General features: G+C 38.5%; 1 protein-coding gene across 1 annotated transcript in view; it reads right to left on the reverse strand.

Annotated features, from left to right (window-relative positions):
• The window catches only part of LOC141914523 (kinesin-like protein unc-104), a 40,449-nt gene that overhangs the window by 14,086 nt on the left and 11,486 nt on the right, over nucleotides 1-14,877 (reverse strand). Inside the window, exons 5-20 of the mRNA XM_074805746.1 lie at nucleotides 11,046-11,225; nucleotides 10,652-10,717; nucleotides 10,193-10,371; nucleotides 9,430-9,541; nucleotides 8,836-8,979; nucleotides 4,688-4,769; nucleotides 4,494-4,572; nucleotides 4,267-4,406; nucleotides 3,022-3,196; nucleotides 2,792-2,867; nucleotides 2,542-2,704; nucleotides 2,129-2,308; nucleotides 1,545-1,702; nucleotides 1,104-1,209; nucleotides 893-978; nucleotides 80-321 (exon numbers count right to left, since the gene is read on the reverse strand). Coding sequence (XP_074661847.1) covers nucleotides 80-321; nucleotides 893-978; nucleotides 1,104-1,209; nucleotides 1,545-1,702; nucleotides 2,129-2,308; nucleotides 2,542-2,704; nucleotides 2,792-2,867; nucleotides 3,022-3,196; nucleotides 4,267-4,406; nucleotides 4,494-4,572; nucleotides 4,688-4,769; nucleotides 8,836-8,979; nucleotides 9,430-9,541; nucleotides 10,193-10,371; nucleotides 10,652-10,717; nucleotides 11,046-11,225 — 2,168 coding nt within the window. The remainder of the gene's footprint in view (nucleotides 1-79; nucleotides 322-892; nucleotides 979-1,103; nucleotides 1,210-1,544; nucleotides 1,703-2,128; nucleotides 2,309-2,541; nucleotides 2,705-2,791; nucleotides 2,868-3,021; nucleotides 3,197-4,266; nucleotides 4,407-4,493; nucleotides 4,573-4,687; nucleotides 4,770-8,835; nucleotides 8,980-9,429; nucleotides 9,542-10,192; nucleotides 10,372-10,651; nucleotides 10,718-11,045; nucleotides 11,226-14,877) is intronic.

The raw sequence follows: 14,877 nt of genomic DNA on the forward strand, positions 1-14,877 counted from the left end.
CATGAGCAAGTGAAAATTCGTCGTCACATCGCACACAACAGCCAAGTGAAAAAATGTATTATGATGAACTGAAACTCACTGTAATTTCTCCAGACTCCAGTAATGCGTGGCGCCGTTCTTCAGATCTTGTACTTCGACTACGACGATAGTTTTAGGGAACGGTCGAGAATCGTCGCGGTCGTCCGTCGGTACGAGTTCCGGGGGCAGCGGTGAATATATCGTATCGGTCAGTAATACAAACTGGAACTGTACTTTTTTCTTCAGTTCAACGCTGATCGCATTTGCTTCTTTCAGGAAAATGGCATTACCCCACAGATCATCCTATAATCAAACAAATAAACAATCATTATAGGTTCATCATTTTTCAGTAAATTCATTCTCAGGAGTGAAAGCCTAGCTGACCACCTTATCAATTTATTGAACTTTAAAATGGTCAAGGACTATTACAACATTACCCTTTCAGTGCATTTACACCGCAGTATGGTGTATATATCAGTAATGAACTTTGCTATTACATCGCATTGCGGCTATTAGTAATTAATTTCTGTTGAAAGATGACAGCATCTGTTACACATAGTGATATAGTGATATATTAGCAACTAATGATACGCTGCACCGCGGTGTAGATACACTACAAGGGTATGCCTGCTATTCAACACTACTGGGGTGGGCTGTTTATCTCAAATCATTTTCAGCACTTTTTGGTAATAATTAGTCAGCACTGAAAGGGTTTTAACGAAGCAGAAATAAGATTTTGAAAATCATAATGAAAATGCTTTTAAGACCCTATCCATTTTCCACAAATTGGAACGCTATAATTGGCCGATACAAATTATAGATTTTATGGTGTTTCACTGGTCATCACGAACACATTTCTTCGATTTATACGAACCCTAAGGGATGTGAACTGGTGGTACTTCCACTTTCTAAATGCCCATTCTGCCAACTGTCGCTCCCTCTCATTCCATGTACATTCACCTGAAACAAATCATCAACTTCTTTTAAGGAATAACCTAAAATATTTAACACCTAAATATTCGATCTTAGAGTAATCAGACTGATTACTCCAAGATTCGATCAACCTGGTTAAGATATCTACATACCAAATGGATCATCATCAAGTTCATTTAGTTCATCTGTCATATAACTGCTCAACATGCTGTGTCGGTTAACTTCTTCTTGTAGTGAGTGGATTTTCGTTTCATATTCCTATATTATAAAGGGCCATATTCTAATCTGTCAAATCTAAATAAGCAAGGGCCGACTCTTTGCAAAGAAAATATTGAAAATATCGAAAATGGGCTCTAATAAGACCCTGATCAGCCCCTTTTTGACTCAGATTTTCTGATTCTCAAATTTTCTGATATATAAGTGCCGCACACGTGTTCAGTGGTGAATGACATAGCTCAGTAATGCTATGTTACTGGCTCAGGAATGGATTACGTAGTTCAATAATGCTATGGCACAGGAATGGATTATGTATACGTGCGTATTTCTACTGAAGTCGAAGAGTCGATCATTTAACGGTTGTTTTTATTACTCACTTGTCTTTGAAGTTCAAACATCATATCCGCTTCCTCTTTCTCCTTACGATATTGATCTTCCAGTCGTATGAGACGTTGTTCCATTTCCGTTCTCAGATCGATGCCTTCTTTTTCCAGCAACTCGAGCTGAGCAAACGTCCAGTCGACCGGTTCACTACCTGTACAGCACAAAACGAATCATCGTTTAATGAAAAAGCCTTTACCTTTCTTCTCTTTTTGTAATAGAGATGTAACAGCACCATTTATCAGGGTGGCCACTTTGAATTGACTTTTTTCCCTTGACTTATCCCTGTCATGCACATTGTTTTCCCCCAGACATGATCTGCTCTGATCATTTTACTAAGTCAAATGAACGTATGAAATACACAGAAACTGTTTGATTATACGCGTAATCTCTAGATTTTTAGCTTTTTTACAAAATTCCCTGACTATTCCCTAACTACTTTTAAGTTAAGAAAAGTCCCTGACTTTTCCCTGTTAACCAGGTAAGTGGCTGCACCCTGTTTATGTAATACAATAGCACCAACATGCCTAAACATCTACAATGCTTTGTTGATTGAAAGACCATGAAGATCACGACTTACTACTAGGGGTATCGACCGGCGATTTCTTCTCACGGCGAGCTTGTTCCGGATGGTTAAAACGGAAAACGTGGTGTTTGCCGATTATGACTCGCGATCCGCTGCGCAACGCGATTGACTCGGTAACGGCCCGCCCATTGACGTAAACCATAGCACCTTCGTTAGGATTCAACATCACTTCACCTGAATAAGTGCAATAATATTAAGAGTCGCCACTAAAAAGATCCGTGTTGTGATGATGATAAAAAGAATCCCGAAAAATATAAAGTCCGAAAATGTTTTTTTGAGCTAGAAGTTGTTTCCCATTTTTGGACTTAATATTGTTTTTCGTTATCACTATGGGGATTCTCTTTTGTATCAATTTTAAGAGTTTTAATCGGTTTAGTGATATTAAAGATTTAAATTTGCCTACGTACCATCTTTGTTGATGAATTTACAATGATTGTTGAGAATTTTGCCACCGCTAAGCTTGATAGCCGAATCATCGGCTGTGCCTACGCACGTGTCGCCTTCTTTCAGGTAGTATATTAAACATTCAGACATCAAAGGATCCTCGTTCAAATTCACCAAATGAGGAGTCTACGATGAAGTGAGAAGTTCACATTAAAACGCATCGATTCAGGTGAAAATGTATTAAACTTAATGTGGAGGCTATTTATCTATTACCTGTTTAGGAGAAAATACGCCAAGTGTACCGCCATCTTCCCTCAATGCTACACCCATCTCAGCCAAAACTATTTCTCTATTTTAGAATAAATAAAATCAGTCAAATATAATCTGCTAGTTGACTCTCATTCAGAGTAAATGAATATTGTATCACCAATTTTAAGCTGAAACAGTAGCGGGGATCCTAAGATTGATAATATTTATGGAATGTTTCGATTTTAAGCCTATACCTTTCTTGACGAATAACTTCAGTTTTCTTCAGTTTTTCTTCCCAGGTTTCGTTCAGTTCCGATATGAGTTTTTCCGACATTTTCAAACGTTCGATCGCGTCTTCCCCGCCGTCGATCGTGACCGACTGATGACGCTGCATCGCAACCGTCTTCGGATCGGGAACCCCGGCAACACCTAAATATATGTATTTCATGAATATACATTATCAAGAGTTGAGAAATTTCGGTAAAAATGCGATGAAATTGCAACCAAGTACTCGAAGATCATGTTTTTATAAACAACAAAAAAAGATTTTCGTGATGCATATTACATTTTCTCTTGGCAGGGATTCGAACCTGATGGCATCACTGGAGTCAAATATGGCACAAAACCCTGCCACACTAGACCAGGTACGCAAAAACTTGCGGCACCAATCGGAGACAAATTTCAAAGATGAACTTTAACCAGAAAACCCAGGCTAAAATAGAATCGGATTGCTGATTGGCTAAGAATGACATCGTCTAAGCTGCGCACTAGGTCTAGTGTGGCAGGTGGCAAGTCTTCTACTGTGGCAAGTCTTGATGCCATCAGGTTCGAATCCCTGCCAGGGGGCGGATGTCCATATCATACTGACGAGTGAAATAAATCATAGAAAGATAAGCTTTAACATTCTATTGCTAAATGAAGAAATGTGTTGACGTAAAGTAAAAAACTGAAATATGTGAAAAGGAGAAATACGTTATCGTAATACAGATAAGTTTAGGATCGGCTTGTAAAAATGAGGGCAAAGTAAAATCTAAATTCTACGGTACAATATTCATATTTTTTACTTTACCTGAACCATCTTTAGCAATCAATGAACCATCTATAGTAGGAAAAGTACGAACCAAAAACATATAGATACATGAAAGCATCAGCCAGCTTGTCTTTTATATATAATCTAGCATTCAAATGATAATCTATTAATATTTTCAGCCCAAAAATACCTGAACGCCTGGAAGCAGAGGAGGCCACTACCCTTCTTGAAAAAAAATTTTCTTTATCCGACAAGTAGTTCTAAATCTAAATCCCGGCTTCAAGCAAAATTAAAACCAAATTTTTCTGGCAATACGGCTTTTGGCAAAAAGCATGAGCAAGCTTAGTAGAGCATTCATCATTCTGCTTGCTTGACTAGGCGAATATAAGCGATGCGGTAACCTTTTCATCACGAGCGAAAAATCGACGTTCGTTACTTTCGTTTTTTTTTAATTACGACGTGCGCTTACCTTCTCCGACTTCAATTCCCTCGGCTTTTAGAATTTCGCGTAATCGCATAACCTCCTCTTTCAACTCGCGGATCAAGCGAGCGTTAGGATCTTCATTAACGACGGCTTTACACATGATCTGTTTCGCGCGATCCGCGTATCTGTAAAATAATTAACATCAACATTAAAAAAAATGTTCTGATCGCGAATAATTTCTATCTCGAGAAATCTCGAATCTCGTAAATGACCTTAAAGTGCTGAGCGTTTCATCGTAATTGATATCGGCCGGACTCAACGCCGCGATCATCGCCGTCTTCGAATTTCCGCCTTGAAACGAAACGAAAAAAAAAAATCATCAATACTTCTTCTACATCGGAAACACTAATGAAACGTCACCTGCACTAGTCACAAGTGTTACTTTCTCAGAGAAGGAGATCTTTACCCAAGTTTTCGCGCAGGAGCCACGTGAGCACGGAATCTCGGTACGGAATAAAATCGGTCTTCCGTCGGCGTTTATGATTCGTCTGCAACGAAAAATACGAAATCGTTCAAATCAGAATCGATTAAGAATAAACTCGGAAACATGGAATCAACTGATACTACACTAAAATGATAATGGACGTAGATATATGATTTTCTATCTGGAAAACTGGTAACGAAATCGCGAATCGGGTGGGATTGAACCCCTGCCACACTAGACGGGATGCGCAGGTGCATGCGCAGGTTTGCCTAAATAAAACTTGCAGCACCAATCAGATCCCGTGATGTAAAATCACTGAGGCACATTTCACAGAAAAATTATGAATGGCCCAAATCGAATGGGATTTCTGTTTTGCTAATAATGACATGTACAAAGCTGCGCATATACCTGTGCACTCGGGCTAGAGTGTCAGGCATTGTTAAAATCAATTACGACACAATTCGAATAACCAAAGAAGGTTTGAAGATTTTTCCATTTGGCCACATGAGACGTGTGTCTGTTACATCAAGGGGAATCGAATTAGCCAATTTCGTTCCAATTTTCGAAACAGAAAATAACAGGAAAAACAACACGACACATGCTCAAATATCTACTCTATTTATAAAACAAAAGGGTATCATTCATGTCTATTCTATGTTCTTTATCGCTGGAAAACTCTTCCCTTCATTCCCCTAATACAGATGATTGCTTTGACATTTATGTCAATCCTAAAATTTCCTCTGCATTTTTAAGAGAACCAGCCTTTAAGGAGTATTTCATACATTGTTTTCTCTTCTGAACTTCGGAGTAAATGACCACAAACTTTCAGCGGAAAAATGCACTTTTTTCTAAGATATTTGTATCAAAAGAGGCAGGAATCCATATCAGATATTTCAATAGACTCCGTATCGATAGATCATCGAGTGAGTGACTGCCGGTACCTGAAAATAGCCAGCACGACGTTTTGCTGACCATTCTTCCCGACCCAATCATCGGCGGGTTTGTTCAGATGCACGCACAACGAAATGATATCGTCTTGCGTAAATCGACATCGCCATGGCAACAGGTGATGGCAAAAAATTCCCGATCAGAAATGAGCGTATTGCGTATGACGTAAACGCCAATGAATCACCCGTGATAAAACCGATCATGCGATCTATATCAGACCGACTGATTCGAGTCGACTTTCACAGTCCCTTCAACAGTCATTTACTTGAATTCTTCTAACCTCGCGATACTAACTCCACTAAAGGCTGTTTCAACTTGACGAGGATCATTAAATGTTCTCCATATGCTGGGATTTTAAAGGGGCTGCATCATGACATCGTAGCTGCTGAAGAAGCAAGGCTTTCAACCCCCCAAAAACATACAGAAAATCAAGCTTCATGTTGGTGAAATCTTTTCACATTAACTCATTTCAAATCAATGATTTACATTGATAGAATATTGACATCCACTCTGGTAGGGGTAGCAGATATTTAATAAGTGGGTTTTCAGCGGGGTGGATGTAAAGATGAAATGGGTGGCCGCTCCTCTAAAACCTTGTTTGGGAGGAGAACATCGTTATCAAGGTAGTTAATAATGCCTCTCAAAGCGGGAATTTATACTCGAAATATAACATAAATACAATTGATACGTTGGAAATACGTGCTGCTATATGAGATAATATCAACGTTTTCAATATCAACGAAAGAAACATCACAACAATGCACACAACTGATAAATGATATCGGTTTTATAACTACACGGCGTAATCATTGTACATTCAATGAAACTTATATATACAATTGTTTCAAACGTATTTGTAAAATTCGATTTCTGTTTGGTACGAAAATAATTCCGGCCTACAGTAAGTACGCAGAGATAGGGTTCCACGATTCTAAGTTAGATTTTACTTTATGGGTTAACTCATGAACTGATTTTAACTCACAACTGTGGAACCGGGCCCGGGTTTAAATCCCCAATTCTGGGGTCAAGATGCAACCTTAGAATGAAACAATTTAAATTGAGCAGCGGGTCGGTCGAACTGGTCGAACAGTCCTTACTCATCACTGCGGACTCTCTATTTTTGAAACTGAATACATAATACCAACAACCATACATATATAAAGCATGCATTATAAGAGCATGCTTGATGTCAATTTTGAAATATATATCGCGGTAACTGAACATTATATTCAGAGCGCAGTTTCTGGCAAACGATGAATAATTTAATATCGATACATGGCAAGGCCGGACCACTGGAGTTCATAATCAGGGGCATCAACACGGCTGTTGTATCCTGGCACTACGGCACACAAATATTTTTTCACAGATATATTCAATTCACTTCCAATAATTCACCAGAAATCACTTACTGTCCTAACGTCTGCCGAAGTCTTTAAATCGAGCCGGAAATTGAATAATAGAGATCAAGCAAAAATTGCAGATTACTAGATTGTTAATACTTTAGAACGTACGAGATATGTAGGCCTATTAACTGTATTATATCACTGGCTTTCTGGCGAACCGTCCGATATACACTCGCGTTGAAACTGAGAAAAATCAATTTGAAATTTTGAATGTCTTTGTCGCTCTTGTTTCTGAAATCAGATTCATTTATCTCAAATATTAAGTCATAGTCAGCTGATTAAGGTATCAGCTTATTAAACAAACAAATACCAAAAATGACTTCATAGTTACCAATATTTTGGAACTGAAAAGACAGGTCGCCATATTCAACTGGGGTCCAGAAATACGATCTGAGATGGTTCACCGTGCAATGATTTAAATGATATGTATGCCCATATATGGTATTTGACGGGAAAAACAGTATATTCAACAATTGATTAGCCTCAGTCAGTTATTAGATAATTAGCAGTTTGATCCATACCAAATTGGCATAAATGGAACTTTAAGACAGCGAGTTTGATGATGATGATGGTGGTGGTATATTAAAACCATATTCAACCGTTCGTCAGAAAGCCAGCGATATGTAGTAAGAAGAAAGGAGGATTTTACACGAATGAAATGAGCTGTAAAATATCTCTAGAAAAAACGCATACGACAGCAAAAACAAGCGAATCTATTCTAATTACATCGTTCCATTGAGGTAAAAGTGTTACATTATATATACGCATGATGGAAATAAGCTAATAATGATATGTTAAATAATTCAATCAAAGATTCAAGTCCAATCCATTTAAGTTTTATCCATCGGATGTCGTAATCAATCAGCGTTGTGTGCCAAAACCAATCTTCATAATCAATCATTTAAATGTACAACGTTTCCTTCAGCGGATGCTTAGAATTAAAGCTCTAAGATTATAAGCGATTAGGGATAAATTGTTTACTGACAGCTATTTCATTACTACCTCAGCGCCAGGTATGTGTGTATTGTAAACATTGACCGATCAATATCGATGTTTGATTCAGATTTCCACATTTCTCTGAAGTTTTAGTTTGAAGTTTGAGTTAAACGCTGATACGAATGCCAATTTTCTAAAAGCTTTGTTATCAAACTCAGTGCGTATTGTTGAATGTATTTAACAGGTTTTTGCAGCTGGGTTTTGCCATCATTGCCACTACGAATTATCTCACTGATCCTTCATATTCACTGTTTGATATTTGCACTGTGGCAATTAGAATGACACACTTCCTGACTGGCTGGCAATGTGAACTCATTAGTCAATTTTGAACAATGGTTGACTACAGCCGCGATTGGCCGGGCCAAATTGGCACAGATCAGTCCGCACTCGAATTTGGCCTGTGCCTAATTAGAGCGCGCGTAAACCACGCACTCAGTACTAAACAATGCTTAAACAAAGCCAAGTGAATCACTTTCAGAACCTTAAGCAATTCACACGCAATGACTTGACCCGTGCTAAAATTTGGCTCAGTCGTGGTCCGACGTTTTCGGTCGGGCCAAACTAAACAGGCATGGGCCCATTTGGCCCCCGTGTGAACAGTTGTTCCAGGCCAAATTTTACCGAGGCCAAACACACTCATGTGATCACGGCTTTGTTAATAGCTCCATAGCTAACTACATTATAGATTGTAGGCAGCACTGTATCATCAGGGTATGCTCAGTGAACGTGTTAAGCAGCAGTTCGAGGGTCTGGTGGAATAGAAGAATGTTTTTCATCGCTTACCACTTCAGCCAATGCGGATATAACTTTTCCCAGCGTCGTCAACGATTTGTTAATGTTAGCACCTTCTTTTAACCGCGCTCCGGTAGCACCGGTCGAATCAGCTCGTTCACTACCGGCTAAATCCACTAAACTGATTTTACTAACCTAGAAATTAAACGAAGAAATTGCGAATAAATTGAAGATGAAGATTTTGATTAAAAGAATGCTCAATTGATACTATGAAGTTGCGATATTAATTATCAGGGAGGCCACTTTTCCACCCATTTACAAATCCCCAGACATTTCCCTGATTTTGATGCGATTACACAATATACTCAAAATGAATTGATCTCAGAAATTTCTAGGTTTAAAATGTAACAATTCATTCATTTTTCATTGAATCACGTATTGATAAAGAAATGGTCAATAACATTATCCAAATTTCGAGAGATTTCCAATTTTTTGGTAAAATTTATCAAATTCCCTGAGTTTTCCCAGATTTTTTTCCGATATTTTTCCAGGTTTTCCAGATCAGAAGCCACCGTGCTGATGCATTCCTGATGGAAGGCAGTTATGACTTCAAAAACAACTCTCTCTCTTTTCATTTGAACTTACTTTTTCTCCGCATAGATTTGTTTGTTGGTCGTGTTTTTTCTGTGTGAATACGATCGTAAAAACTGCGTGAGATCTGCTGCTCGTTTCATTCATGTTCGTCGCCGCGACCGTCCTACGGGAAAAAAAGGAAATGATAATTCTCCGAGAAGAACTGAGCATCAAAGAGATAAATGTGCTGGTGTAACGATTGAGAGAAGTGACAGTAAAATTACACGCACTTTAACCGGGGATCGAAGCCTGCTTACCAGAACTAGCCCACTGGCAGGCGCTGGTTATACAACTCTCACCGGGCACGCAGCGTGCTAACCAGAACTAGCCCACTGGCAGGCGCTGGTTTTACGCACTCTTACCTGGAACGCAGCGTGCTAACCAGAACTAGCCCACTGGCCAGTGCTGGTTATACGCACTCTTACCGGGAATGCAGCGTGCTAACCAGAACTAGCCCACTGGCAGGCGCTGGTTATACGCACTCTTACCTGGAACGCAGCGTGCTAACCAGAACTAGCCCACTGGCCAGTGCTGGTTATACGCACTCTCACCGGGAACGCAGCGTGCTAACCAGAACTAGCCCACTGGCCGGTGCTGGTTATACAGATTGTCCTATTTGCGTAACACTGGGATCTCCACATATCAAAAAGATTAGTGTCATGTAACAGAAGCCCGAGAACCAAAAATGCATCCATTGTATAAACAAGGATCCCTCGTAGCACAGTTCATAAATTACTCAGCATCACTCATATAAAATAATTCATTTTAAACGAACCTTGCTTTGTTTCCAGCGTCTATGAGATCATTAATATCGTTAAATGAAGTCACAGCTAATTTTGACAAGTCCTCGACGTACGGCCCGAGCAGCGGGTGTTCACGAACTCGGAGGTTCCCTTTACTTTTCGGATTGAGCAGATCTCGCACTCTTTCGCAATATATTTCCATATAGCTCACCTGTAATTCATAATACGCCGAGCATTAAACGAGGAAAAGTATGACTGGTAGTCACTGATATTGATCTCAGTATTTCCCAGTTAATGAGCAAAATCCACAGTTGATGGATTAACAATTCATTTCGACAGTTTTGAAGTTTTAACTTAACTCCATCATCAGAGAAATGAAAATGATGAAAACATTTTCCTGTCAGAACAAACTGTTACATCATCAACTGTGGGTTTTGCTCATTAAAGCATCTTGGCTTAATGATATTAATGAGTAGTAATTATTACTTTACCTCCACAGAATAACTGATATCTGCTCCAGAGTTTTCATGCATTCTGTTGAATAAATCTTCGCACAACTGAAAATAGAATTTTCAAATTCCTTCTATAGTATAAAGAACAATAGTTTCCTCATATCCTCCTTTATATATATATATATATTTTTCTATTTATTCATTTTTTCTTAAAATTGATCTTAAAGTAGAGATTTGTCGTTTAATGGATTGGTAGATTCCGTCTGATTTGTTTCGATTTGGTGTCCATTACAAACTCGACACACCAGCCGGGAACGAAACAGGAAATAGACCAGAGAGGTACAACTCTGAATCAATAATCTCCACATCGAAAGCCGAGATTCATAACGAATCGATAGAAACTGCGGTTGAATCAGCTGCCTTCTTTTGTTACCTGCGGAATGATTCCTTTTTGCGACGGTTCGTTTTTGCCCATCATCGTGTAGCTCTTACCGGCGCCCGTTTGACCGTAAGCGAATATACAAACGTTGTAACCCTCGAACGCGTGTTCCAACATTTCCAAACCAATATCCTCATAGACCTGTCTCTGCGATACGAATTCCGGATCGCTCGACTGAAATATACAGAAAAACCATAATGATATTACTCACGGTTCATTCATAACGGAAAAGTGTAGCCCTGGGCCCAGTTTCACGAAAAAGTGCAAGCCAAAAATGGTTAAATTTGAATTGTTGTCCTCATTGAAAACATGAAGTAACCAATAACATTTACACCAAAATCTGAATTAAACTTTTTCGTGAAATAATCTGGAATAAAATAATAAACTGGAAATAATGAGGGGTCTCAACCATTTTTCACCCTTTCAGCACTGATTAAATAATACCAGAAAGTGCTGGAGATAATTTGAATATTTTCCACAATTCCACCCAGGGCTTTAGTGTCTGCACCAGGGTGTGGTGTATCATTAGTTACTTGAATTTCACTATGTTTGACAGGTGCTGTCATCTTTCAATGGAGATAAAAACTATGCATTAATGACATCAATACACCCTGATGCGATGTATTAGCTAAATCCATCACCCATTTATACACTACACTAGGGTGTAGACGCACTGAAAGGGTTAAGAGGAGAAATGAAACAGAATGGCTAAAGTGACTTCAGTCATGGATAAAGTAGAAATTAGATTACATGTAGGCATAACAACTGAAAATATAATAATAGTAATCAGAATAATAATATAAATTTACATGATACACGATAGAAATAGTAAATTGATGATAGGGGATGAGGGATATATGATCACTAAGGACATTAATGCCCTTTGAAAGAAAAATATTTAATGATTATCTGTAATATGTAGTATTACGTCGCAGTATCCTATATCGGCATTTAATACAACGGGTGGAGGACAGCGCAAATTTGATTAACTGTTAATGATAATACTAATAAGTATTAATATTGCACTATATGCAAAGCTGAAAATGAGGAATTTCTTCATTCAGCGAAAGGAATTGCTGTAAAAATATCCACCGTGCTCTTTATAGAAAAAATGAAAACGCGATAAATTTTCAATACAAGGAAGTAATCAAATGTTTGATTAGAGATGTTGGAAAAGAGGCGAGATAGAGAGTCATTAGAGAGGGACAATATTGTCAGCCGATAAATTCAGTGAGCACAGCATCAGCATCAGCAGCACCATCAGCATCAGCAGCAACAGCAACACAGTGATTCTAATTGACAGCGTATCCAACAACAACTATCGGTTAAATATTAAATGAGCCTTCGTTTCTTGTGTTACATATATATCAATGCGTATCACATATCAAACCACCGATGAAGGAATCAGAATTCACCGTTTGTTCACATTTGACTGTGGCGGCTTATATAGCATAAGCAAAGGATTGCATTCACATGTTCGAAAAAATTGTGTTGACGATGGCATTTTTCAGAATATTATAAGCAGTTTATAGGCATTTGAGAGAGAATCTCAGGATTTTAGGGAATTTTACCTCTTAAATTCAGGGGCCAGTTTTATAGACCACGGGTTAAAGGTAATACAAGTCTATGAAAACGGCCGCAGAAAATCAAAATTCTACGGGTAAAATACCCTAAAACGCTGAACTTCCCCCCTCAAATCCTTATATCAAGGGAATCTAACGAACTGTAGGAAACCTGACATTCCACAAAATTGTCAAAAAAGTTTTGTAGTCGGAAGGCCGCTTTTGGCTGGTTGATTCTCGTAGATACTGATGATTAGCTCTATTTATAATGCTAGTACAGGTCGATAAACGCTGTTATATTTAATTAAAGATTATGCTTTTGATACAGTCGCATCATCGATGACATGAAATACATCGAGAGTCGACCCCTCAAACCTATATACTGCATTCTACCTATTTCATTCCTCGTAGGCTTTTTCTCATAAGCCGCATTTCCGTTCTTCGCAGTAAGTGAAACTCTTGACGAAGGTAATTAAACACTGTCCCCGCCGTTGAAGTAGCTACCCTGGGGAATCTTTTTTTATTCCTCCATCTAATTCTTCGTTGCCCATCGATATTTGTTTCATCTCGAGTCTAGCGGCTAATCAAGTTTTACAGGCAGGCGACGGCTGATTCCTGCAGGGATTCTGTATCATATCGACTAGTACAGGTAGAGCTGGTTATCAACATTGGTGATTACTCAATGATCTAAGTAGGTTCCGTATGACAAACATGTCCAGGCAACCGCAACGAGCAGTTCATTTGGTTTAGTATTGACACTCTAAGTGTTGGTATCGATTCATAAGGGAATTGAAAAAAAAAATGTCTTAGCGAGTGGCGTCTTAGTTAGTCAATATTGTCAATAGGCAAAGCCAAAACCTTTCTAGGCTTGTTAGTTCGATATTGACTCCAACATCATGTGTCAACATCAGATCTATTGGTTATATTTACCCCTGACAGTTTCTCAGTAGCCTGACTCGAAAAAGCCGGCCGCAAATCAATTGATATTCAACAGATACAAGGCCATTAAGATCAAAATGAAAATTGTCTCGTGACTCGTCGTGAATCCTAAATCTAGAAGTACATACACACAGAAGTCTAGACTCATACGAAGGATGATATGAAAGTTAAAAGTCAATCCCTGGGAAGTCGGCCCCTGGACTCATCGCAATATAAGACAAAAGACCTTACATTCCGTATCAAGTAGCAATTCGAATATATAAGAGATTATGAAACAGGCCTGGCATAATGTGGGTGGTTTCAAAGGACAATTTTCCACACGTTGGCTCTTCCACGACGCGCGTACATCGATATCAAACGATAGTGAAATGTAACCATGTAATTAGACTTCATCTCAAAGGGCAGCATAATCTGACTTCAATATCCACAACAGAACTGATATCCGTATCATAATACATCGTATAGTAATCCTCCTAGAAGATTATACAGAACAGGATCGATGTCCGATTCTCGATTGCGTCAAATCAATTCCTATTACCCCCGACACACCCGGGAGCTCCTACCGAACAGACGAAACAAGAAACTAACTTGAAAGTTTATAGACGCCTTGAAATATATATCGTATGATAATAAAGCTTGATATCAGTTATTTTGGATTTGAATATATTGATAATTGAATTGAATTGACTGACAACCAGTCTAGTCCCGATATATTGATTACATAGTGCACATCCTCTCAAAAAATGATTATCAAAATTCATTTCTTAAAAATGATATAAAAATTATGAAGTAATATATTTAATTACAAAATGAACGCCAAAATTCATAATTGCAATTGTTGCTTTTAAACGCTAATATGGATGACGAAATCGACTCGCACAGAACCCCCTTAAATAACGCGAAGTAGGTATCAATGTATAAACATTATTGTAACGGTTTTTACTGGCTTAAAAAAAACTGCATTTCAATATCATCATCGATGTTACATAACGCGTCGCTAATAGCAATTTGCTCGGAAACCGGGATAGAACGCGTAGTGACGACGCCGTTCAGCGGGTTCATCGATCAATAAAGTCCATCTACGTAATTAACGGAGCAAGTGTTATTGAGTACAGTTCGTGATTCTGGTCAAATACGTATCGTATCCCGGTAACTCTTATCCGTATGGATTATCACAATACACAATTGCTAATTGACTTCGAGATTATGATTTGAATCAGGTCTCTGTTTATAGCTTGAAGCGCTGATTGCCGTTAAACACGTATGAAAACCCTTAATAATTGGTACAAAACAACGACAACTCCTCTCCTAGTCACTAGTCCAAT

This window comes from Tubulanus polymorphus, unplaced genomic scaffold (assembly GCF_964204645.1).
Source record: "Tubulanus polymorphus unplaced genomic scaffold, tnTubPoly1.2 scaffold_37, whole genome shotgun sequence".
In the NCBI taxonomy this organism is placed as follows: Eukaryota; Metazoa; Nemertea; class Palaeonemertea; order Tubulaniformes; family Tubulanidae; genus Tubulanus; species Tubulanus polymorphus.